The 25581-nt window shown below is 34.1% G+C and overlaps 1 protein-coding gene and 1 pseudogene across 2 annotated transcripts; one reads left to right on the forward strand and one right to left on the reverse strand.

The window, feature by feature from the left end:
• Positions 1 to 9322: 9322 nt before the first annotated feature.
• LOC120186527 lies at positions 9323 to 12989 on the forward strand (annotated as a pseudogene).
• Positions 12990 to 15093: 2104 nt separating this feature from the next.
• Positions 15094 to 17642, reverse strand: LOC120186490 (chromatin remodeling protein SHL-like). Of its 2 annotated transcripts, none has more exons than XM_039190393.1 (5): positions 17249 to 17642; positions 16824 to 17169; positions 16593 to 16661; positions 15798 to 15925; positions 15094 to 15392 (listed from the first exon to the last, which is right to left on the reverse strand). In XM_039190393.1, exons 1-5 carry the CDS (start codon positions 17319 to 17321, stop codon positions 15334 to 15336), a joined length of 675 nt encoding a protein of 224 aa, XP_039046324.1. In that variant the 5' UTR covers positions 17322 to 17642; the 3' UTR covers positions 15094 to 15333. The 2 variants fall into 2 exon arrangements, with proteins under 2 accessions (XP_039046324.1, XP_039046325.1); XM_039190394.1 differs by having other exon boundaries at positions 15095 to 15392; positions 15790 to 15925; positions 17249 to 17641.
• Between the last annotated feature and the right edge of the window lie 7939 nt (positions 17643 to 25581).

The raw sequence follows: 25581 nt of genomic DNA on the forward strand, positions 1-25581 counted from the left end.
GGTTGGAACGAATAGGAGAATTGCAAGGTAAAGATGAAATGTGTTTGAAAAGAATTGAGCAAGTAAAGAACAAAGAGATTAAAGACTTTGAGATTAAGTCAAATGGAAATCTTTATTGTAAAGGAAGAATAGTAATACCCGACAATGACGACTTGAAGAAGGAGATATTAACAGAGGCTCATTGCAGTCCGTTAACGATGCACCCGGGTGGAACCAAGATGTATATGGATTTGAAGGATCGATTTTGGTGGTCAGGGATGAAGCGAAGCATCACAGAATTTGTGTCTAAATGTTTGATATGTCAACAAGTCAAAGCCGAGCATCAAGTTCCATCAGGATTATTGCAACCGCTGTTCATTCCTCAATGGAAGTGGGAAAATGTTATGATGGATTTTGTTTCGGGGTTACCCTTGACTCCGAACAAAAGAGAATCAATCTGGGTAATTGTTGATCGATTAACTAAGTCAGCGCATTTTCTCCCTGTTAGAACGGATTTCTCTATGGAAAAGTATGCAGAGCTGTATATTAGAGAAGTTATTAGATTGCATGGAGTACCTGTTTCCATAGTCTCTGATCGAGACCCTCGATTCACTTCTAGATTCTGGAAATCTTTGCATGGAGCGTTGGGGACTCGTTTAAACTTTAGTACGGCTTTTCATCCTCAGACTGATGGGCAATCAGAGAGAACTATTCAGATATTGGAAGATATGTTGAGAGCATGCGTAATGGAATTTAAAGGATCATGGGAAAAGTATTTACCGCTGGCAGAGTTCGCTTACAACAATAGTTATCAGTCTAGTATAAAGATGGCCCCATATGAAGCATTATATGGAAGAAAATGTCGTACTCCATTAAATTGGTATGAACTCAAAGACCGAAGTGTTCTTGGTCCGGATTTAATTCAAGATGTAGAACAGAAAGTTCGAGAAATTCAGCATAACCTCAAAGTGGCCTCTGATCGGCAAAAGTCCTATTCTGATCTTAAAAGGAAAGAAATTGAATTTCAAGTTGGAGATAAGGTGTTTTTAAAAGTGTCTCCATGGAAGAAGGTGTTGAGATTTGGTCGGAAAGGAAAATTGAGTCCTCGGTTTATTGGACCATATGAGATTGTAAAGAGAGTAGGACCTGTAGCATATCAGCTAACTTTACCACCTGGGATGGAAAAGATACATGATGTTTTTCACGTTTCAATGCTTCGAAGATATAGATCTGACCCTTCTCATATCGTGACACCAGAAGAGATTGAGGTTCGTCCTGACTTGACTTATGAGGAAGAACCGATTCAAATCTTAGCACATGAAGTTAAGCAATTGAGGAATAAGATAATTCCTTTGGTCAAAGTATTGTGGAGAAATCACAGAGTAGAAGAAGCAACGTGGGAGCGTGAAGAGGATATGCGACATCAATACCCTCATTTGTTCGTGCAATGAAAATTCGAGGACGAATTTTCTTAAGGGGGAGAGATTTGTAACATCCTCCATGCCGGGTTAGTGATTAAATTGCAAAGTTACAACATTTGATGATTAAAGTAGAACAATTATATAGTTTAAAAATAAAGGTTGGTAAATATGAGATTAAGGTGAGGACCAAATGGTCATTTGCAAGGAAATTTTTTAATTAAATAAAATGTTATGGGATATATGAGACCCACGTGTGGCATAGGTTCCAGAACCCTCCCATTTCTTCTTCCTTCTTCCTTATTTTCTTCTTTTCCCTTCTCTCAGCGTGTGGCTTGCAATTAAGGTAAGAATCTGAACTTGGTAGTTCTTTGATGTTTTAAGATTTCAAATGGAAGCTTAGATGTTATATAAGCTAAAGGAAAGCTTATAGGACATTAAAACAACAAGATAAGTGATTTAGAGAAGGATTTGGAAAATGAGTTTTTAGATGAAATCTTGATAGGAATGAGTTTTTGATGTTTGAATCAGATTTTTGACTTGTCAATAAGCTAATTAAGAAGTATGAAGTAATAGAATTGAAATTAGAACAAGTTGAAATTGGAGTAAGATTCTTCAATTCTATATGGATGAGGAGTTTTCTTAGTTTTAGAGGTATTGAATGGTTAATAATTAGTTTAAGTAAGTGTATGAGAGCTAAGAGTGTTAAAGGGATTGAAATAAGTATGTTTGAGCTGAAATTAGATGATTTCCAAGCTCAAATTAGGATTTTCGGGCTAGGGGAATCGGTACCCATTCAAGGGGAACCGATACCCCTTCAACGAAATGAATTTCCAGAATGCAAGAGGGGAATCGATACCCCCAGGGGGGGGGGACCGATACCCCCTCATCGTATAAGAAATTCCAGAATGCTATAGGGGAACCGATACCCCAGGGGGGGGAACCGATTCCCCCATGAGAAAAAGAAGAAGAAAGAAAAGAAAGCAAGACTAAGCTATAAATTCTTTAAATTAGTAAGCTATTAAAGCTTAATTGCAAGACATAGACATCTGATGATCATCTTAAAAATTATGTTTATGTAGATACCGAGCCTACTCGAGTTCGGGAACAATCTACAAGTAGAATCGATCGAGGAAAAGGCAAAGAAGTATAGGTGAGTGCATATGCATAGTATGAATATAGTAGTATGTTTAGTTCTAGACTTGTGATAAGTCTAGATTCCATATTTTGACATATGATTACATTTCATATTATGATACATGACATGAATTTGTATTAAATGTATTACATGACATGAATTCATATTATATGTATTACATGACATGAATATGCAGAAAAGTTCTATGCACTATGTGATAAAGGTATGTAAATGATATGCCTATGTGTTAAAGGTATGGAAATCCTATGTTTACGTGATATGAACTACGGGAAATGTATAAGCCCATGTTATGTAGATGAGAACTATAGGTATAGTTGGCATGCCAAGGGTAGAGGGTATACTCGGTTCTTTAGGACATATGTATATCCTTTGGAACCTGTGTGAAGTCTAGAAAGACACATACTTGATCCATAGTATATGTATATGATTCTTAAGGAATTCTACGTGGTCCTTATGGACATAATTCTACGGGCACTTCGGTGCAATTCTACGGGCACTTCGGTGCAATTCTACGGGCACTTCGGTGCATTTATACGAGCTGTGGTGACAGCATAGTGCACAACCTCACATTACTCAATACCTTAGGTTCTCAATATGCTATCATGGGCCAATAAACTTATAATACAGAATAATGAATGTTACAGTCATCCGCTTACAGGTATGGATATTGATGAAGTATACTACATTGATTAGTTACATGTTTGCATCTCATCTCATATGATCCTGACATTTTCATTACATTACATTGCCTTATTATTGTTGCCTCACTAAGTCGATGACTTAGCGTGTGAGTGTTTCACACGTAGGATCCGAGGAAAATAGAAGAGACAGGTGAAGCAGCTTGACAGTATTACTCCTGCAACCATCAGATCAGAAGCAACTTAATCAGTAGGTCATTTTGTTATGTAAATGACAGTTGGCATGTAATTAAAGGGTTAAGTTGTGTATGCTCTGAATATTTTGGTAAACTTATATTACAGTATGTATATTATTGTATTTTCTTAATACAAGTACAAACATTTTACTATTATTTATTAAGAATTGTGTTTTAAAGTCAATGTAGTATCTCTGACTCATATCCGGGTCGGGTATGGGTTGGGGGTGTTACAGTACCGATGTACTTCAAGAGAAAATAGAATTAGGTCTTTCTTTTGGTCTAAGAAATGACATATTAGAATACATCAATTAGATATTGATATGTATCAATGTATAAATATGTAGATATCGAGCACGAACGAGTTCCGGGATGACCATCAAGTTAAGATTCGATCGGAAGAAAGGAAATCATAAAAGGGGATTAGAACTTAGTGAAGCCAAGGTGAGTGCATACAAGTTAGTTTATGATGTTTAATGGAAATAAGACTTACGACGAGTCTACTTCCTATATTAGAATGCGTGAATTTATGATCATATGCATATGTTTGATTTGGGTATATGTGATATATATTATAGTATGTATTAAATGATTTGTGTGAATACATGTATTGTGAAAAGTTATAGGAATTAATATGAATTATCTATATGATTACATGGGAATGTGAAATAGGTTATTTAATAGGCGACCATACATGTTACATAGTATATATGATCAATTATAAGAATCAATCTAATAGATTTATATGACTACATGAGAAGGGTGATGAGTTAAATAAGATTATACTATAGAGTAATATGAGAATAATATATTAGTGAAAGGAATTGAGTATAAATGATAATACCAAACTATAAGATAAGTGCTATAGAGAAGAAGTATACTTAAAGAAAACTATGGTATAGGAGTTATGTAAAATTTAACTAAATAAATAGATTAACTTATTATACAAATAATATTAGATATGTGATATAAATTATATGTTATGGTATAAATAATTATGAGAATAAATGGAAAATGAGACAAGATAAGTATTTACTTATAGGATAATACGAGATTATATGAATATATATAGTATAACTTTATGAGGAAGATTTGGGTGTTATATGATTTAGGTATGAAAATGATCTATGTGTAAGTAAATTACGTGATTATGTGACTATATGTGAAATGGAGTAAACTAGGTAATTATAAGGTATGTGAATATAGGTATATAAGATAAGCCACCTGACTATGAATTAGGTGAAATTAGGTGGCGAGAATGATATGACAGAAAGATATAAGAGAATATGTTATGAGAAGATATAAGAACAAGTATAATCTATGTGATATGTGAGTTTTATGAAGATGTTCTACGTATAAGTGATCTACGTGTATGTGTGAATTATATGGAAATGAACTACTTGACTACGTGTGATCCTATAAAAATGTAATAATGAGACTACGTGTATATGTGAATGTGTGATAACATAAATATTAATGCCCATGTTATGTGTCATGAGAGCTAGAGGTATAGTTGGGCATGCCAAGAGTCGAGGGTCTACGCGGTTCTTCGGGACATATATGTATTCTTTGGAACATGTGTGAGGTCTTTTTAGACACATACTTGGTCATTGGCATATGTATATGATTCTTAAGGAATTTCCTACGTGGTCCTTAGGGACAACCTTATATAGCACTTCGGTGCATTTCTACGTGGCACTTCAGTGCATTTATTCGAGCTGTGGTGACAGCATTAGTGCACAACCTCTAGAGACTCACATATCAATAGTTCTCATATATGTACATGGGCTAATCAAGAGATAATAACAAATATATGTTGTGATATGATAAATTTTATAGTAAGGACATGATGAGATATATGTATAGTATATGATTAAGAAGGTTAAGTATATGTGCTATGTGATTAAATGATAAGTGACTAATGATGATTTATATGTAGGTATGTATTTCTTATTAGATAATCTGATAGGATTTATATGATGATGTATGTATTGATTGGTTAATTGAATAATATGTTGAGTAACAGAATAGATATAAGAGGATATATTTATAAGATATAAATTATAAGAATATTGATAGTGGAATAAGTTTAGAGATTTAAAATAATGTGTGATATGTATATGTGTATAGTATGTTATATTGTTTTGATGTGGCATTATAAGATGATATGTTCATGCATGTGTAAATAGTTAGAGTTCTTTTATAATTTAATGCCTCACTAAGTCGTAGACTTAGCGTGTGATTGTTTCACACGTAGGTTACAGAAACGAGAAGAAGAGTAAAGAGCAATGTGGAGCAAGACAGGTCAGTTCTCCTTACTGAAGGTCAGATCAGAAGAGAGGTGAATAATATGTATTATAATATATATAAAGTTCTAGTTGGCATGTACTCAAAAGAATATAGTGTATAAGCTCTGAATAGTTATGTAAAAAAATTTAAATTACTCACTATTTTCTATAAGTAAATGTTTTAAAAATTCAATGTGACACCTCAGACTCGGATCCTGGTCGGATACGGGTTGAGGGTGTTACATTCTAACTCAAATGAATTTAATTCGTTTACTTGTGATGAGTTACAAGATGCTTATAATAGGTTGTATTTGGGATTTGAGACCATGAATTCCAAATATACGAAATTAAAACTCAAAATTAAAAATAATTTGATTTTGAAAGCAAAAGTTGATTTTGAAAATCAAAATTAAATTTTGAAAAATAATTTAGAACTTTCCAAAATCAAAATAAATGATTTAGAAAAAGAAAATTTTGAGTTAGGAGTTAAGCTTGGAAGCTTAATAAAAGAAAAAGAATTAATTTCTAAAGACAACCTATTATGTTTAAAAATGGTAAAATGCTCACATTGCCATTTTCATGGTCATATGGAACATACTTGTCCTTTGAAGAAAGGAAAACATTTTAAAATTAGGCAAGTATGGGTTCCGGAAGGAACAAGGGGCATTGAAACTAACGTTCAAGGTCCAAAGCAATTTGGATACCAAAATTTACTTAAATGTCTCTTGTAGGTGTGTAGGAGCAATGGTGATGAAAGTGATGATATTCAAGATGCTCTAGCCACACATGAAAAAAGAATGGGTAACCTCTAAGCTTAATGCTTTTAATTTTGGTTATTTTGTTGTTCATTAGATTTTAAGCATGCATGAGTTTTGATTTTAAATGATTATGCATTGTTTTTAATCTCATGTATGTTAAAAATGGTTATGATGAACATTTTAAATTTTTAATGATTTTTTTCATAATTTTTAGTTCATCATAATAAAATTTTGGTCATAATTGGTTTTAATGCAAATGATATCTCTCTAACAATTGATATCAATTTTTCAAATACTTTGATTTTACAAATTTTAATTTTTGACCAAATTTTGAATGTTTATGCATGTGGTTTAAATGAAAATGATATCTCCCTAACAATTGATATGAAATCTTTTTCAAATGCATAACATTTTTGGAAAACTTTATGCATATGATCTTAAATTCAACAATTGATATTGCATAAAGTATTTTATACTTGGATACATTTAATTTCATGTGCTACTAACGTATTTGTTATTCTTTATTGAAATTCAATTTTATTTAAGTGTCAAGATCTACAAAGCTTAATTTTGTTTGGAATGCATTTATTGAGGGGGAGCTTTGATTTTTCAAATGATTTTTTTAAATGTCAAATTTATCACTTACTCTCCAATGTTATTTTAGAACTTTAAAGATTAAATTATTTTTTATATAACAAAAAAGGGGATAAGTTTGGTTTAAAAAATCCAATTTCTTAATGAAAAGGGGGAGCTTAACATTGTCATATATTTTCCAACAATTGGTAACAATTGAACAATTGATATCCTTTTGTTAACAATTGAACAATTGATATCCTTTTGTTAACAATTGATATATTTTTCATTAAACATTTTATTAAGGGGGAGTTTTGCCAAAAATAAATTTTCAAATATTTTGTTATATCAAAAAGGAGGAGATTGTTGAATTATGTTTCGATATAACAAATTTAAAGGCAAAATGTTTTTGAACTCGAATTAAATTTTTTCAAAGTTTACAAAAATAATTCAAAGTTCATTTAATTTGGAATTGAGCACAAAAATGTTTTTATGAATAGTAATTTACTGTATAAATAGTACCGATACGTTTGAACAGTACCGATATTGTTTGAACAGTGATGAACAGTATGCGAGACTCAAAAATTCCAGAATGTAAAAAGGGTATTGATACCCTGCTACAGGTACCGATATCATCACTGTTCACACAGCCCAAAGGTCATAAAATTTGAATTTTATGAAGAGGTATCGATACCCTATGAAGGGGTACCGATACCCCCTGTACGGGACAACCTTATTTTATAGGAAATTTAACCCCAAACGGCTCCAAAACATCCCCAACGGCTATATACGACTTCAAACACATTCCAAGTTATAAATACAAGCTAAGGACACTTGAAGAAACAAGAGAACAACTACCTCTTATTTCATCTTTCTCTTGTAAATATTTTGTTCTTGTGAGCTTAATTCTTGTAAACACCTACCTTAGAGAGGTTTTCTTGTTTACATCTTTTATCCTTTTGTAAAGGGGAAAGGTTCTAGCTTATCCCGTGTAAAAGCTAGGGAAAGGTTCTAGTTTAGCCCGAAAAAACTAGGGAGTTGTAAGGTTATCTCTTTTTCCTCAAAAGAAAGAACAAATTAGTGAATTTGTTGAAAAATCCTTGGTAAGGAGCTAAGGTAGTGGACGTAGACTTTGGTTGAGAAAGTCAAACCACTATAAATCGTTGTGCAATTCTTTATCTTTCAATCTCCTTACCCCCTAAACACAAAAACCGTCCCAACCACTCTTGGCAAACTGTTCCGGTTTTCTATTCGAGCTTCCGAAAATCCCAACAATATCTATGTGAACTGTAGGTTTCTCATTATTTTGTAATTTTGTTGACATGTATCATAAAAGTTTAAATTTAAATGCTCTGATCAGTTTTGTAACCATATTATTTTGGTTTTATGTAAATATATGAAGTATTTATTTTCATTGTGAATTATGAATTTTTTATATTTACTTTAGTATAATGACTCCACCATTAAGTTTAAAATAAAAGTTTAAATTTTTAAAGAATTTTCAAAGAGTCAAAGTTTTGGAAGTCAATGTGACACCTCAAATTCGTATTCATATCAGGTACTGGTCGGGGGTGTTACACTTCCTGATACTCAATTGCCTACGAAAAATATATGAATACTATATGATCTTGATAAACCACTTCCCGAATGAATGATGAATCAGTTAGCTATCAAACCCCCTTTTATAGGGATCTTGATTCTGAAATCATATTAAATTACAAAAGTTTCATGGTCCCCTACCTGATAAATACCAAGTATCTCCGAATAATATTTGGATCCTCTTGTGTGTTCCTTATATGACATGTAAATGTTTTACCTATTTTAAATGTGATTTTATAAAATCACTTATTACCTTATTTACTGGTTTATGAACTATGGTTACCTGAAATCTGTTATATGGTTTCATGTTTTCACTGGAAAATATAATAGTTCATGATTTATGGATCATGGAATCTATTGTTTTATTGGGACATTATCTGAGTAGGATATTGGAGTATGGAGGTTTAACTCAGTCAAACTGGTAATTCCTTATATAGGTTCAGATCGATCGAGCTGGTAATTCCTTACGGACCTAAGGTGACCCTAGGGTAGGCTCCGAGGCCCCGAGAAACTTTCTTGGGTAGGCTCTCAGGCCCCAAGGCACTCCCTTGGGTAAATCATGGGTTTGCATATGGTGTATGGGTGGAGGGCATTTATGTGATTTAAATAACTACATGATCAATTTTTCTATACACTACTGGATCATTATTTTGATATTAAAGTTATTGCTCAATATGATTTCTACTGGGTATTGTATGGATAGACTAGACTATAAGGTTTAGCTTGGTCAAACTGGTAATTCTTTATATAGGTTCAAATCGATCGAGCTGGTAATTCCTTATGGACCTACCTACCTACCTAAAGTGACTCTCATGGAGCCATTTTGCAGGTCAAGCATACAAGAGAGTTACCACCTACCTACTTTTGCACAAATAAATTTGCTGCTGCTTTTCAGGAAATTGTCGATGCATATGGGTAAGTTCACAAAAACATTGTAAAATAACCTAATTGATATATCTAATTTGTAACATACACATGCATTTCAAGCATTTTCTGCATATTGATGGACTTATCTTCTTCTATAAATATATTATGTCAAATTAAATAATAGCATTGACCTCATTTGGACCCAGGTATTAGGTGTACACATTCTATATGTTCCGTTCCACTATAATTTAATGAAAAATTGAAGGGTTGGCTAGATTAAAAAATTATTGTCTGCCATTGAGCATAGAGTTAGAAAATGAAGAATTGTGGGGCAAGATTCTTAATTCATACTTAAAGATCCTGAAAAGTTATTCTGGGTTACTATTGAATTCAAAAAAGAGATTATTTGGTAAATTTGCCATTTTACATTGGCATTTTTTTTGGTAAATTTGCCATTTTACTTATTAGCTTGTTGGTTTGGTATCCTTTTTTGGAGTCCATATTTTCTCTGTATGTTCTATAACACTGTTCATGCGTTAATTTTCCTGTGACAAGAAGAAATATAATGCTCTTTGTCACATTTAATTGCAGAGCGGCAAAGTATCAGGAAGTAAATCCAGGTGTTTTCACAGTTGTTACATTTCCTTTCCTTTTTGCTGTCATGTTTGGTGATTGGGGGCATGGAATATGCTTATTACTTGCAACATTAATTTTGATTGTCCGGGAAAAGGAACTTTCTAGTCAGGTAAGCTTGTGATGATATTATCAACGTTCAAGTTTCTAGAACTTTGCCGCTTGTAAGCTGTTGTGGAAAACTATTTGAGGACATATCTATTCTTCCATTGTTTTTTTAACCTTTTTCTGTTTATTTGTCACTTCTTTGTCGGTCTCATTGACAATTAATTAAACTGCCGAAAGAATAATATTCTCTTATGTTTTTTTATTTTTCTAACACTGTAAATACGCGTGTGACAACGGATTATATTACAAAGAGATTTTTGGCTTATTTTGGTGAACAGAAAAGTTCAATAAGGATCACCTTAACCTTAATGTATACTGTGAATGACTTCATGTAATGGATTTTGTGGAAATATGAGCTTGCCATGTTCGTGGTTTTGTTCGATGGGTTTCCTTACAAAGTTGAGATACCTTTTAGTTTCCCGCGTTTGTAATCTTTATATGTATTCCTTCTTGGTTTGTTGTCTCTACGGATGGAAACTAAGTAAATTATATTTCTTGGAAACTGCAGAAGCTTGGAGATATAACAGAAATGACATTCGGTGGCCGTTATGTTATTTTGATGATGTCCATCTTCTCAATTTATGCCGGGTTTATCTATAATGAATGTTTCTCTGTAGCTCTTGATTTATTTGGTCCCTCGGCTTATGCTTGTTGTGACCTCTCTTGCCGGTATTCCAATCGCGAAGTTATCAATGTTGTATACTCTTCCTACTTTAGAAGAATCCCTTCCCATAGTTTTTTTGCTGCATTTTTGCAGTGATGCATATTCTATTGGTTTAATTAAGGTGCGTGACACTTACCCATTTGGGGTGGATCCTGCATGGCATGGTACCCGTAGTGAGCTTCCATTTCTAAACTCTCTAAAGATGAAAATGTCAAGCCTTCTTGGGGTGGCTCAGATAAACCTCGGAATTATTTTGAGTTATTGCAATGCAACATTCTTTGGTAATAGTGTGAATATATGGTAAGTTTGATATGTCAATCAAGTTCTTTGCTTTGCTTATATATTCCAGGTCTTTAGCTGACCGCTGACTGAGGTTGCCTTTGCTCACTCATTCCTCAGGTTTCAATTCATTCCCCAGCTGATATTTTTGAACAGCCTATTCGGCTATCTATCACTCCTTATTTTGAAATGGTACACTGGTTCACAAGCTGATTTGTACAACATCATGATATACATGTTCCTGAACCCTACTGATGAATTGGGGGATAATCAGCTTTTTCCGGGCCAAAAAACAGCTCAGGTTATTTCTCTTGCTTTTTATGTTCATTTTTAATTTTAATACCATTCACTGGCGGAATGTTCATCCCACTTCATATTTTTACGCGTTTCTTTCGAGCTTGTGCTATTATTACTTGCCCTGGTTTCCGTACCATGGATGTTATTACCAAAGCCATTTCTTCTAAAGAGACAACATGAAAACGTATGTCATGCTCTTTCTCAAATTCTTACCAAAACATCCTCTTTCGATCACTTATTATCTGTGCTGTGCCTTTTCTTTAGAGGCATCAAGGCCATTCATATGCGCCAGTTGAAACAACGATTGTCACTCTCCATTCAGAAGCGAGTCATGATTCCCATGGTCATGGTCATGGGGAATTTGAGTTTAGTGAAGTCTTTGTGCATCAACTCATACAAACCATAGAATTTGTACTTGTTGCAGTTTCAAACACAGCCTCATACCTCCGACTATGGGCCCTCAGGTATATTTATGCTAATCTTCGCTGAAATAACGCCAATTTCAAATCTAAATTCTAAAAGATGGTGAGCTCATTTGTGCATGCTTATCCCAGCTGATTGTATAAACTAATTGAAAATACCATGAAGATAAGCTTTCTTTTCTGCATATTGTTAACAGGTGAATGGTTCTTTGACACATATTGTTAACAGCTGATTTCCATAGAGAAATTGCTCTGTGCTTTCCGACGTAAGTTCCCCAAGAATAGGGTATAATTGTTTTCGCCTTTTTTTTTTTACTATTTTTGTTCTTTTATATGAATGTTGTCGGATTTTATGAAAGCCTAGCCTGCAAATTCATGATGTTTGTTCTTCTCTTTTTGCAGTCTTGCTCACTCACAGTTGTCAATTGTGTTCTGTGAGAAGGTTCTTCTCCTTGCTTGGGGTACGTCTTTCGCGTTATGTTATGCCTATACGTCCTCAACGAGTAGAAGTAACAAATCTTGGCAGTTTATATCTTATGATATTGCTTCTATGACTTATTTTATCTGAACTTAGGATGAGTATTAGATAAGAGTATAAACCAAACATGTGTACCAAAAATAAATAAAAAGAATCTTTTTCATATATTTCATGGATAACCTAGCTTGATGATCCTTTCATTTAATAGTCTATTCCGTTCAATGAGTTCATCATAGATGGAAAGTCTAAACTTTGCGTGTATTTGGTATGCATGTGATGATAGCTACAGATACGACAATATGGTCATCATGGTTGTTGGAATCATCATCTTTATTTTTGCAACCGTGGGTGTATTGCTAATCATGGAGACCCTGAGTGCTTTCCTACATGCTCAGAGACTTCATTGGGTAGAATTCCAGAACAAATTCTACGAGGGAGAAGGTTAAAAGTTCTATCCGTTTTCCTTCGCGGTGATTGACGATGAAGACGATTGAAGCATTCAAAGAATCGAATAAGAAATGATGACGATGGAGTTGAGTTTTGATAGGTAACAAGCTTCGTTGATTAGAACAATCATTAGGAAATCGGATTTAAATGTAGCAGGAAAGCTTTCAAAAGCCTCAACACTGCTGCCTGCTTTTTTTGCCTTCCCATTGGTGACTTTTTTTTTTGCTAGCACATTTTATTTAATAAAGTTTGAATTTAATTTATTTTTCTATTTTTTAAATAAGAGGAGCCATTCGTTTAGTTGCTGCTGAGGCAAATCTGTATATAAAAGATCATACTACACACGGAAAGTTGATGAGAAAGGTTGATTATACGTGTATATCACAAAAAACAACATTCACAAAATTTGAATATTAATTAGATTTGTGGAACAAATTAAGTTTGATTTCTTTTATTAATTTCATTACATTTAATTTTAATAAAGTTTAGATACAACTAACAGAATAATTATAAAAAAAAGGAGCGAAGTCGGTAGCTCTTTAATAAGGGCGGGTATATAAAGGGCAAATAAGTAAAGTAAACGTGCGTCGTTCTTCTCCGCTTCATTTTGATGTTGATTTGAGATCCAAATCCAAAGCCTTATTTTTCAATTTTCCACATCCTAGTTCAGTATATATGGTTTTCGGTATATATGTATTTACATTTTATCCCCAGTTTAAACCCAAAGGTAATGGACGGTGACGGTCTTCGATGAAGCGACCGCAACCAGTGTAATTCAATGGCGGAAGTTACAAGCATGAACAACTGCTCCAAACACGCCGAGCCACCGATACTAAGACTAACAACGGTTTTAGTACCAACGGTACCGTTAAAATCGATGTAAAGAAAGAGAATGTGAAAGATCCGAAAATTTGCAGTTGCTTGCTTCAACAAGCGACTTCGGATTCCGGTCCCGAATCCATCGGTGTTTGATGATTACTTCTCGCTGGCAAAGCCAAAGTCCGGTGTTGATCGCCGACTTGTAAGCTCTGTTTTGTTTTTCTCTCCATTGCGCTGCGTTTATTTGTAGGCTTTAGCTGCGGATCTGGATTTTGGTTTGTTGAATGGCATGATTTTTAGGGGAAATATGGTACTCGTAATGCGCTTCAATGCTCCACTTGTTTGTATTGAAATGGAAGCCTGTAAGTTGGTTTTTCTTTTAAACACGAAGTAAAGCGACTTCTTTATCTGATATCATGTTATACATTCAAGGCATTTTGTGTGGGTTCGAATTCACTTCATTCAATTATAGTTATGTTGTCCCATTGTCATTATTACACAAGTAGCAATAATCAGAAATTTCCTCTTTCTTTAGGTTTGTTCAGAAAATTATTCCTTCTACATCTGGTCTTTATGTCACGCAACTGATATCTGGTATATTTGGCTTACAATGTCGCTTTGGAAGTAGAAGATTATCTGACCACTTTCAAGTATTCAACCGTCGTGCTTTCTCTTGATAAGGGAGAATGTATCTGCAACTTACTTGCCACTCTTGAACTTCATCCTCGAATCACAATACCCGCAGACTATTATTGTTATATATCGAGTGAGAACTCAAATGTCTACTTCTATGACCGAAACATGCATGTGTAAATAAGGTTATACTCCATTGGGTACTAGCGGACCACTCATTTGTAGCTTTTTCACTTAACACTTGAGATCATTGTTGTCTGCAGGGTCCGGTTATATAGTAGTAGCTACTAGCGTGGAACCACGGGTAGAACTTGTTGGCTTCGGCGGACCTCTATGGTGGTGTTTTAGTATGGAAGAGATCAACAAGTAAAGGCCAACATATAACCTTATACAGCGATACAAGTCAAAAGCTCTAAAACGCATACATCAGGTACTAGTAGATGCATTGGAATCAAGATGGATAATCAGGTTTATTCGCTCGGTTTGATTATTCTTTGTTTATTTTGTTCAAATCATGAACCGTTCCAATGTGTCAGTGTCTGCCATTGATGGGTAAACCACCCGATCATTGGTTGACTTGAATTTTTCAGTCATGGTATTCTATATTACAAGTTGAGGAAATTTATGGAAAATTTGCGATGAAATGCATAGGATTTAGTTTATACACTGCTTCTTTGTGTAACTTAGCCATTGCACCAAAAATTGTAGAATTACATTGTGATGAATTTGTTTTCCTTCCCTTTGTCTGTGATCGATCTTGTCGTATATTTTCCCAAGTGTTTAGTGTAGAACAAATAATAAATCCCAGGAATCTTAGCAGTTTTTTTTTTCTCTTCCTAAAGCTAAAAACTTTTGGTTATATACAACACGACCTTAATTTACAAACCAGAGAGAGACAACTGGCTTACAACCAAATCACATAGTTGAGTTCAACTGACTGACCCCAAACCCTATAAACATGAACTAAGGGTTTCAAACCAATTAAGTCAGTATCAACTCAATCATCATTTAACAATGAAAATCACTCCAGTCTCTTGACTAAATAACGCTGGGTTTATGCATCTTTTTCACCTCTGTCGTCGCCGTTTTGTATCCACCTGAAACATGATGTCGATGTTAGGGTTAAATGTCAGTTACACACAAGCTGAAGAATCTAGTAAACACAGTGCGATTGAAAACTTAATCTGTTCATGTAATCATAAAACCTCGAGCTATTCTCATATTACAAATGATGAAATGACCAGTGACCATCACGGGGATATCATTAAGGTATGAACTCTAGATTTGTACGTAAATTTTATGCAACAATGTCCAACAACATGATGCATACTCTTTACACTCTTTTCTTTTACAAAATGTTTAGTCCAACGCCTATGTTTGGTATGTGTTAGACGCGGGTTTTGGATATGGATAGTTTAAGAAAATGATTAGTTGAAGCAGGCATAGTGTAAAACACTACCAAAAAGGAAGGTAAGGAGAGGGAATTGGGAATACCTTTGTACCTGAGTGTCGGGAAGTGGTATGGGAATTCTGCAGCTTCTTCTGACCTTGAGGTAAACAAGTTTCACAAAAGAAGTGATCAAGTGTTTTCGCCTCCTCTGCTGTCATTTCTATACAAGCAGGGTGAAACCTGAATCAAAAGTAGATGCTGAACGCCATACTAATATAAATTCGCTGCATTTTATTCACACAAGCTAATAAAATGTCTTCCAAATCAAAGTATAATCTCAGACATCATGGAGAGAAGACTTGGTTCATATTTTGAACAGCTTCTTGCAAACCCAAAATTAGGATCAAAACTCGACTCGAAAAACTGATTTTTTTACTCGATTCGTAAAAAATAAACTCGAATTGAGTTCAAATTGTAATTTCATAAACTCGACTCGAAAAAATTTCAAATTCAAATCGAGTTGTAAAATACAACTCGAATCGAAATTTTTAGTAATTAGTAGATTGATTTTCAAGTTTAAGTCGAAGTTTATCACATATGAAAAAAAACAAAAAATGTATATATGTTCAATATGATTATAAAATATCATTTAAATTAGTATTAAATAATTTTATAATATTATAAATATTTATAATTAAATTTAAATAGAAACTCGAAAATTTAACTATTCGACTCGAATTTTATAAAACCGACTCGACTCGAAAAAATTTCAAATCAAATCCGAGTTATAAAATAAGACTCATCAACTCGAATAACTCGAAAATTTTTTACTTGACTCGATCGAACGCTCACCCCTACCCACAATATAAGATATATAGTCAGCTAAAATAACCCCAAGCAGCCTCACCAGTCACTGCAGCCTTCGCACTGAACCATTAGATCGTCGGGATTGTAAGGCATCTCACATTTGCAATAACTGCAACATTGAGTACAACTTTAACAACCCTAATCTACAATATGCTAAATAAAACCCTACAGATTTGAACTTAAGCAAGTAATTGTGTATATAGAATGAACAAATTACAGCCACACAGAAATTAAAACATACATAAAAGGTGGAAATTACTGAAGAACTTACACGGCAACGCGATCGGGATTGAAAGCACCTGTGCAGGAATTGTACTCAAAACGACAGAAGTAGTCTTCGTTTCCAACAGCATCAAGCTTGGTATAGCTTTTGAAGCTATGAACCGTACACTTCCCTTCGATGGTATCGACGCTTTGCAAGTCGTAATGATCAGACAAGAAAACCTCCTTAGAACCGTGGAACTGTCTCCTCCCTCCAACCGATTCCTCCGGCCGATAATACCACCTCACGTGCACCTTCACGTTTCCCCCACGTACGTCCGCCTCGATCCACTCGATTCTCGCCACGTATTGCGGGTTCGATCGCTCCGCTGGTCGCATCAACACGCAATCCCCCGCTATCGATCACCACCACAACTTTTATAAACACCAAAACAAAAACAAAAAACTTAACTCTAAGTTTATTGCTAGACTTACGTTTAATTGTTGTATTGATTTGCCGGGGTGTATAAGACTCGATAGTTCTCCTCGGCGCTTTGCCTCTGGCCATGGCGGAGCAATCTTCTTGGGGGAAAACAGATATAGACGAAAAAGAAAAGTTTTGAAATAATAAAGTAATATATTTGTAATTAGATTCAGTGTTTTTCGGGGGTAGGTTGATGGGTTTAAAGATTGGAATTAAGAGAAAAAAAAGTTGGGAGGGGGAGGGGGGTTTTAGGGGATAAGTGAGGCGTGTTGACCAAATTTCATTGTACGCTATAACGAAAAAGACGTAATCGGTGCTTATAATTCAGGGAAGAGACAGATAAGCATGATGAAGGTTGGTTATTGTGTTTGGCATGGACATGGGAAAATTCATAAGGATTCACTCAGAGACATATTCTGGGGATTGTCTCAGGAAATACGGGTTAATATACGGTTAATATACAGCATTACCGGATACATTAAAATGTATTTAATAAATTCGGTTTAGCGGTACCTATTATGTTGACAACTAATAATGTTTTAGGTAGAAAATATGAAAAACTATTAAAAAATTTGGTAACCGGTAAACTTTGGTTATCGGTAAGTATCTATCCTTTTTATAAAAGTGTCCATACGTTTAACATATCAAGTAAATTTTACCGGTTTTGTCATAATGAATCTGGTTTTGTCATATTTTTACCTGTTATATTGTAAATTATCTATCCTTTTTATAAAAGTGTCCATACTTATTTCACTGTGAAAATATATTTATTATTATCTTTAGTTAATATTGTTAAATTTAAAATCTAAATAATATTTTAATAAATATCAAAACAATCAAAAATTTTTTGTGTAAATGAAATTATTAAATTAATATGTAGGTGGAAAACATGAAACACTATTAAAAAAATTGAAACTAAATTACATAACTTTCAAAAAAGTATATATCATTTTTATAAAAGTGTCCATACTTATTTCACTGTTGAAAACATATTTATTATTATATTTGGTTATATTGTTAAATTTAAATTCTAAATAATATTTTATAAAATATCAAAACAATCAAATATAATTTTGTGTAAATTAAATTATTAAATTAATATTGTAGGTGGAAAACATGAAACACTATTAATAAATTGAAACATAAATTACATAACTTTAAAAGCAGTTTTAAATCCTAAAAAGTGTCGATACTTTTAAAAAATATATCGATCCAAAACGATATACCAGGTAAAAATATGATAAAACCGGTAACAAAATGATAAAACCGGTAAATTTAAAAGTGTCGATACGTTATATAAGGATCGACACTTTGTGAATTTAAAAGAGAAGCAGTTATAGCGCCTATAATGTGTCGATACTTTAAAAAAATATATCGATCCACAACGATATAACAGGTAAAATTATGATAAAACCGGTAACAAAATGATAAAACCGGTAAAATGATACCGGATATATTGAAAGTGTCGACACTTTCGTAAGTACGTGTAATAAATTATCGACACTTTCAAAGAAATAGGTAATTATCCTTTCGAAAGTATCGACACCTGACATAAAAGTATCGACACTTTTGTATTTGTATCGATTAAATATAAATAACATATCCGATTAAAATATAAAGGCCATAGCTAAATATCCTCTGAAAAAAGATAGAACAGACGAGTTTTTGAAATCGAAGAGTAATTGTTGCTGCATTTCAGAAGGCGTTTCTAAAGCGAAGTTTGTTTGTTTGTTGCTGCAGTCGAATCGAAAAGTATGTTGTCGAAACCCTAATTTTTTATTATTACAGTAATCGCGATAGGGTTTTTTATGTGTTGTTTGGGATTTTGGAGTAAGGAAGCATTTGGGACCGATTGCAGGTAGAAATAGATATTCAAGGAAAAATAAATGTCGATACTTTTATTAAATATTATAGGTAGAAAATGATATTATAGGTTGTATAAATGTGCCGACACATTTTGGTGTGGCCATTCAAATTCTTTTGAAGAAAACCGTTTTACCACAAGAGTAGTTATCTATATTTGTATATTGAAAAGTGTATGTAACAAAATAATTTGATTTGCGTAAACTGATATATGAAGGAAAAATGGAGTCAATGGGTTGGAAAATTGTGGTGGAGCAGATGACTTTGAAATTGAGGCCGAGACTCGAAAGCAACCAAAGGGTGGATATATGTACTTCTAGTAAGTATCAATGTCTTTTTGTTATTATTGTTGAAATGGTAATTGGATTAAAGTATCGATAAACTTTAAATTGATTACAAATTTTAAATGTTAACAGTATGGCCGAATGCAAAAGGATGAAGGGAGATGGCACACAGAGCGGTTCGGTATGTAAAATGAAATTGACATTGAGTAGTATTAGTATTTAGTGTTAATGTATTGATTAAGAAACGTTTATGTTTAATATTAGGTGAAAAAAGATGTGAGGTCCAATGGAATTCAATGAGTGATGCTGAAAAGGAACCTTACATCACACAGTCAAGGAATGATAGTAAAGAATACAAAGAACGGAGGAAAGCACATGAAAATAAGGTATTCATTAAACTTGTAAATACGTGATACAAAATATATAAGAACTATAACATTATATATTGTTAAAAATGTAGGAAGTGTCGACAAGGTGCAGCATTAAAAGGGTGAATTTATTAATTAAACACCTTAAGGAGAAGGGTCAGTTGAATGTGCTGGGAGAAATAGGTTTTGGATCGTTGATCGGAGTAAGGGATCGACCTATTCGGAGGGAATTGTGTCGATCCTTGATGGCACAATTTGACGTCAGTCAATGTATGGCTAAGTATGGTGATTATTCATTCCCTCTGGGGGTATCGACTGCTGCAGCCGTATTGGGGGTACAAAACAAAGGCAAAGTGTTATAGAAGTCTGTAGGAGTAAGAACTGGAAAGCACTTGCCTCCAAATATGGTTTGAATCATAAGGTGACATATGCTGAAGTTGAAGAGGATATCAAAAGTGGATCTTACTTGGGGGATGAGCTGAAGGCCCGAGTTCTATTGTACCTTGTCGGGATATTTCTTTGTCCAACGGGTGATACGTCAACGAACAAGGAATATATGAAGCTCATTTGCGATGAAGGCTTGAAGGGTGAATTCAATTGGGCTGAATATATCCATTCGAGATTGATTGAATCAATAATCACCTTTAAAAAGGGCAGCCAGAGATACCTCAAAGGGTGCATAGCTATCTTAGAGGTAAATGAGTTGAATCACTTTTTTGTGTTTTTATATAAAATATAAATTTTATTATAAATGCAGGTTGCACTGTTCGATTTTTGGTCGGGCTGTGAGGCAGTGCCGGCTTATGAAAGAACCGGAGTGGCACGCATCCGTGCATGGGGGAAGGAAGAGGTGGTTAGAGTGATGGTGAAGTTGAAGTTGGATAGAGAGAAGAAGCAAGAAATGGTAATAAATGTAATTAATAATATTAAGAATATAATCAATGTCTTAATATTGTAATTTAATTTTTTGAAGGTTATTGGCAAGGATGTAGAGGAGGCAGTGGAGGCAGAGGAGAAGAAAGGAGGGATGGTTGTATTGGGGGATGAAGGTGAGTGGGACGACGGTGAAGCAAAACAGAGTAACTTCGACATTTTGATGTCTGAATTGGCTGATATCAAAAAATCCAATTTGAAATCATGCAAAGACAATCAAGAGTCGAAGAGAAACTTGATCAAGTCGTAGAGAAACTCGAGAGAGTCGAAGATACACTCGAGAGGAATAAGGGGGTAGTGGAAGGAAAAATAGATGGAGTGGTGAAAGAAGTAGAGGTGTTGAGGGGTGAAGTGGTGAAAGAAGTTGGGGTGTTAAGGGGTGATATTAAGATGGTGACGGGAGAAAATTTGAGGGAGTGGTGAAGGAGGTTGTTGATTTGAGGAGTGAACTTACGGGGGTGAAGGGGGTGGTTGATAAATACTCGGATGAAGGAGCTCAATTGAAGGGTGAAATAAAAGATATGAAGCTATGTAGAAAAAAAGTACGATGAACTGAAAAGATATGAAGAAGAAAAGAGGGAGGAGGAAGAAGAAGAGATGGAAGAAATGAGGAGGAAGGAAGTCGATGTCATGTATACACCGGAGAGTGTTATAGCAGCAGTTTTGGATTCGGAATGTCCTGCACCCCAGAAGAAGAAGCAGAAGGTAAGTTTAATAAAAGAATACTTAATTTGATTTTTATTATGTTGTTGTGACAAAAATTTGTATGCAAAATTGTAGGTTGAAAAAGCGGATATTCCAACCGGAATTGATGACATCGAAGCTGCAATTTGTGATTATTTATGGAATAGCGAGTTAGAATCGGGGTAAGTGAAATATATTGTTTTGTGAGTGATATTTAAATATTTCATGACAAGATATTAATCCTAATGATTCATACAGATATTCTGTAATATCAATGGGAAATCAATTCGCTACTGTATACGACGTTGCAACGTTGAAGCCTACGGAATGGGTTGGCGGTGTGGTAAGTAGAAAGTAGAAAATAAATAAAACTTATTGAATATGTTCTGATTGTGTAATTAATTTTGTTAGGTTATCGATTTGCTCGCCTGGACCATATGCTACGATTCTCAAAAGTCACACCGGAGGATTGGCTACCTTCCATATCTCTTAGTGGTGAGTTAAATTAATAAATATTGAAAAGTAGTGTTATAGACGGTAAATTAATAATGTTTGTTGCGTAATTACAGCAACAGGCGTTGGAAGCCAACAACAAAGAAAGTGTTGAGAATATTTCTACCTTCTGGGGTGTCATATTGGATAACTATGTGAAATTCACCGACTGTGAGAAGGTAAGACACCATACCAATTGCAAATGATGTTTTCGGATATAGAATGTTGAATTTTGTCAAATTGGGTGTGAAATTTGTTGCAGATAATGATCACAATAAACTACCATAATTCACATTGGTATCTGTTGGTGTTGGATATGGTAGATCATGTTGTAACATATATGATAGTATGTTTACAACTGAAGCAGCTAAACAGAGAGTGAAGGATGCTAAGAGATTGGTATGTATGTCTGTATGAAAGGACATTATGTAAATTATAATGCATAATTTTTTTGGTGCATAACTTCTTCTATTTTAATGCAGATTAAAATATTAGATTCTTATAATAAGAAACGCATTTGGGTTGAGTCATGTGGATCTCTAGGAAAGTATCCCTTGAAAAATTTCAAATTTGTGGAGCATAAGAAGAATAAGCAATTGAATGGGTATGAGATGTTATCACAAATAGAAAGCTTAATTTATGCAGTATTCATCATAATTGACATGTGTGGTTTTCAAATTTTGTAACAGATATGATTGCGGCATGTATGTTATGATGTGGATGGAATCGATCGGTTCTACAGGGGCAACTGGTGATTTTGTAAGTGGATAGAAAAAATTGTTTGTGGTAAAATTGTTAAAAGTCGTAGATTGAATGCTGTAGTTGACAATACTTAACGTTCTGACAATTTGAATATAGGTGTTGGAGACTGGGATCGATCGCGAGTATTAAACGATCTCGTAAGCCACAATCAAAATGAACGAAGACAGGAGATAACAAAAGCTGTAATATTACATAAGAATAACAAAAAATGCAATGATGTAAATGTCGAGTTAATTTTGTATAAGATTATAATTTTGTATACGATTTATATTTTGTATGTGAATATAATTATGAATGAGATGAGAAAAGTTAGCAGTATGTTGTTGTACATGTTTCTTATACACATTAAGGGTCATGTCGATACTTGGAAGTAAAAGACAAATTTACAATATGGCCAACAGGGTGCACCCATAAAGTGTCGATCCATATATAAAAAAGTGTCAATCCCAAAATCATCGAACCCAAAAGTATAATGTAATATGTAATTTTTCAATCTAACCGGTACAATTATACCGGTTTTATGAGAGAATATGTCTAAATAATGTGTCGACACTAATATAGTTTGTGTCGATACTTTTTTCCCAGAATGAATGGAAAACAAGGTGCACCCATAAAGTGTCGATCCATATATAAAAGTGTCGATCCCAAAATCATCCAACCCAAAAGTATAATGTAATATGTAATTTTTCAATCTAACCGTACAATTATACCGGTTTTATGAGAGAATATGTCTAAATAATGTGTCGACACTAATATAGTTTGTGTCGATACTTTTTTCCCAGAATGAATGGAAACAAGGTGCACCCATAAAGTGTCGATCCATATATAAAAAGTGTCGATCCCAAAATCATCGAACCCAAAAGTATAATGTAATATGTAATTTTTCAATCTAACCGTACAATTATACCGGTTTTATGAGAGAATATGTCTAAATAATGTGTCGACACTAATATAGTTTGTGTCGATACTTTTTTCCCAGAATGAATGGAAACAAGGTGCACCCATAAAGTGTCGATCCATATATAAAAAGTGTCGATCCCAAATCATCGAACCCAAAAGTATAATGTAATATGTAATTTTTCAATCTAACCGGTACAATTACACCGGTTTTATGAGAGAATATGTCTAAATAATGTGTCGACACTAATATAGTTTGTGTCGATACTTTTTTCCCAGAATGAATGGAAACAAGGTGCACCCATAAAGTGTCGATCCATATATAAAAAGTGTCGATCCCAAAATCATCGAACCCAAAAGTATAATGTAATATGTAATTTTTCAATCTAACCGGTACAATTATACCGGTTTTATGAGAGAATATGTCTAAATAATGTGTCGACACTAATATAGTTTGTGTCGATACTTTTTTCCCAGAATGAATGGAAACAAGGTGCACCCATAAAGTGTCGATCCATATATAAAAAGTGTCGATCCCAAAATCATCGAACCCAAAAGTATAATGTATATGTAATTTTTCAATCTAACCGGTACAATTACACCGGTTTATGAGAGAATATGTCTAAATAATGTGTCGACACTAATATAGTTTGTGTCGATACTTTTTTCCCAGAATGAATGGAAACAAGGTGCACCCATAAAGTGTCGATCCATATATAAAAGTGTCGATCCCAAAATCATCGAACCCAAAAGTATAATGTAATATGTAATTTTTCAATCTAACCGGTACAATTATACCGGTTTTATGAGAGAATATGTCTAAATAATGTGTCGACATTAATATAGTTTGTGTCGATACTTTTTCCCAGAATGAATGGAAACAAGGTGCACCCATAAAGTGTCGATCCATATATAAAAAGTGTCGATCCCAAAATCATCGAACCCAAAAGTATAATGTAATATGTAATTTTTCAATCTAACCGGTACAATTATACCGGTTTTATGAGAGAATATGTCTAAATAATGTGTCGACACTAATATAGTTTGTGTCGATACTTTTTTCCCAGAATGAATGGAAAACAAGGTGCACCCATAAAGTGTCGATCCATATATAAAAAGTGTCGATCCCAAAATCATCCAACCCAAAAGTATAATGTAATATGTAATTTTTCAATCTAACCGGTACAATTATACCGGTTTTATGAGAGAATATGTCTAAATAATGTGTCGACACTAATATAGTTTGTGTCGATACTAATTTAATATCAAGTGTTTTCCACCGTTTACGATATATAGTACTCTTAATCGAGAAACCCTAAACATAAATGCAAGCAGGCAGATCTTCCTCTTTCTTCTACCGTTATCATAAGTGACGATCAGATATTCAGGTAAATTTATCGATATTCTATGGGTTTGATTGATTTCTATATTGGAGTTTTTATCCTGAATGTGTTTGTGTTCCATTGTAATAGGGGTAGCATCCACCAAAATGGCTCCAAAACGTCAGCGTCAGAAACGAGGTCTTTCTCAAAGCTCTTCTCAACCCAGTTCTTCTCAACCACCTCCTTCTGTAACAAACGATTCTTCTGAGGAAATCAGGTCCTTCGAAACTCTGAACTTTAGATCCGACATGGAGAAACAAAGATGGCATACGAGTTTTAAAGTAAGGAAGATTCGTCCCGAACGTGTCATTGACCTGGGTTTCTTGTTTGATGATAAATATGCATTTAGTTTTAAATCCACATTTACATCTTGGGGTTGGCTTGAATTCCTTGGTGTAGAACCAAGATATTATCCCAACCTAGTTAGAGTCTTCTACAACAATGCTTCCTTACAGCACGAGCCTAATAAGACTAATATAATAGGAATTAATACACATGTCATGGGGAAGGATATATATATATCTCCAGAAACGATTGCGGAGGGTTTAGGTGTAACGAATACAGGGGATTCAGATGAAAATGGTGTAGATTGGTCTACAATTAAACGGGTTACTAGAAATAGCCCAATTCACCTCGATGTAGAGTCGAGAGTGTTTCACAAAATGCTCATGGTATATCC

The sequence above is a fragment of the Hibiscus syriacus genome, unplaced genomic scaffold (genome assembly GCF_006381635.1).
Source record: "Hibiscus syriacus cultivar Baekdansim isolate YM2019G1 unplaced genomic scaffold, ASM638163v2 tig00113548_pilon, whole genome shotgun sequence".
In the NCBI taxonomy this organism is placed as follows: Eukaryota; Viridiplantae; Streptophyta; class Magnoliopsida; order Malvales; family Malvaceae; genus Hibiscus; species Hibiscus syriacus.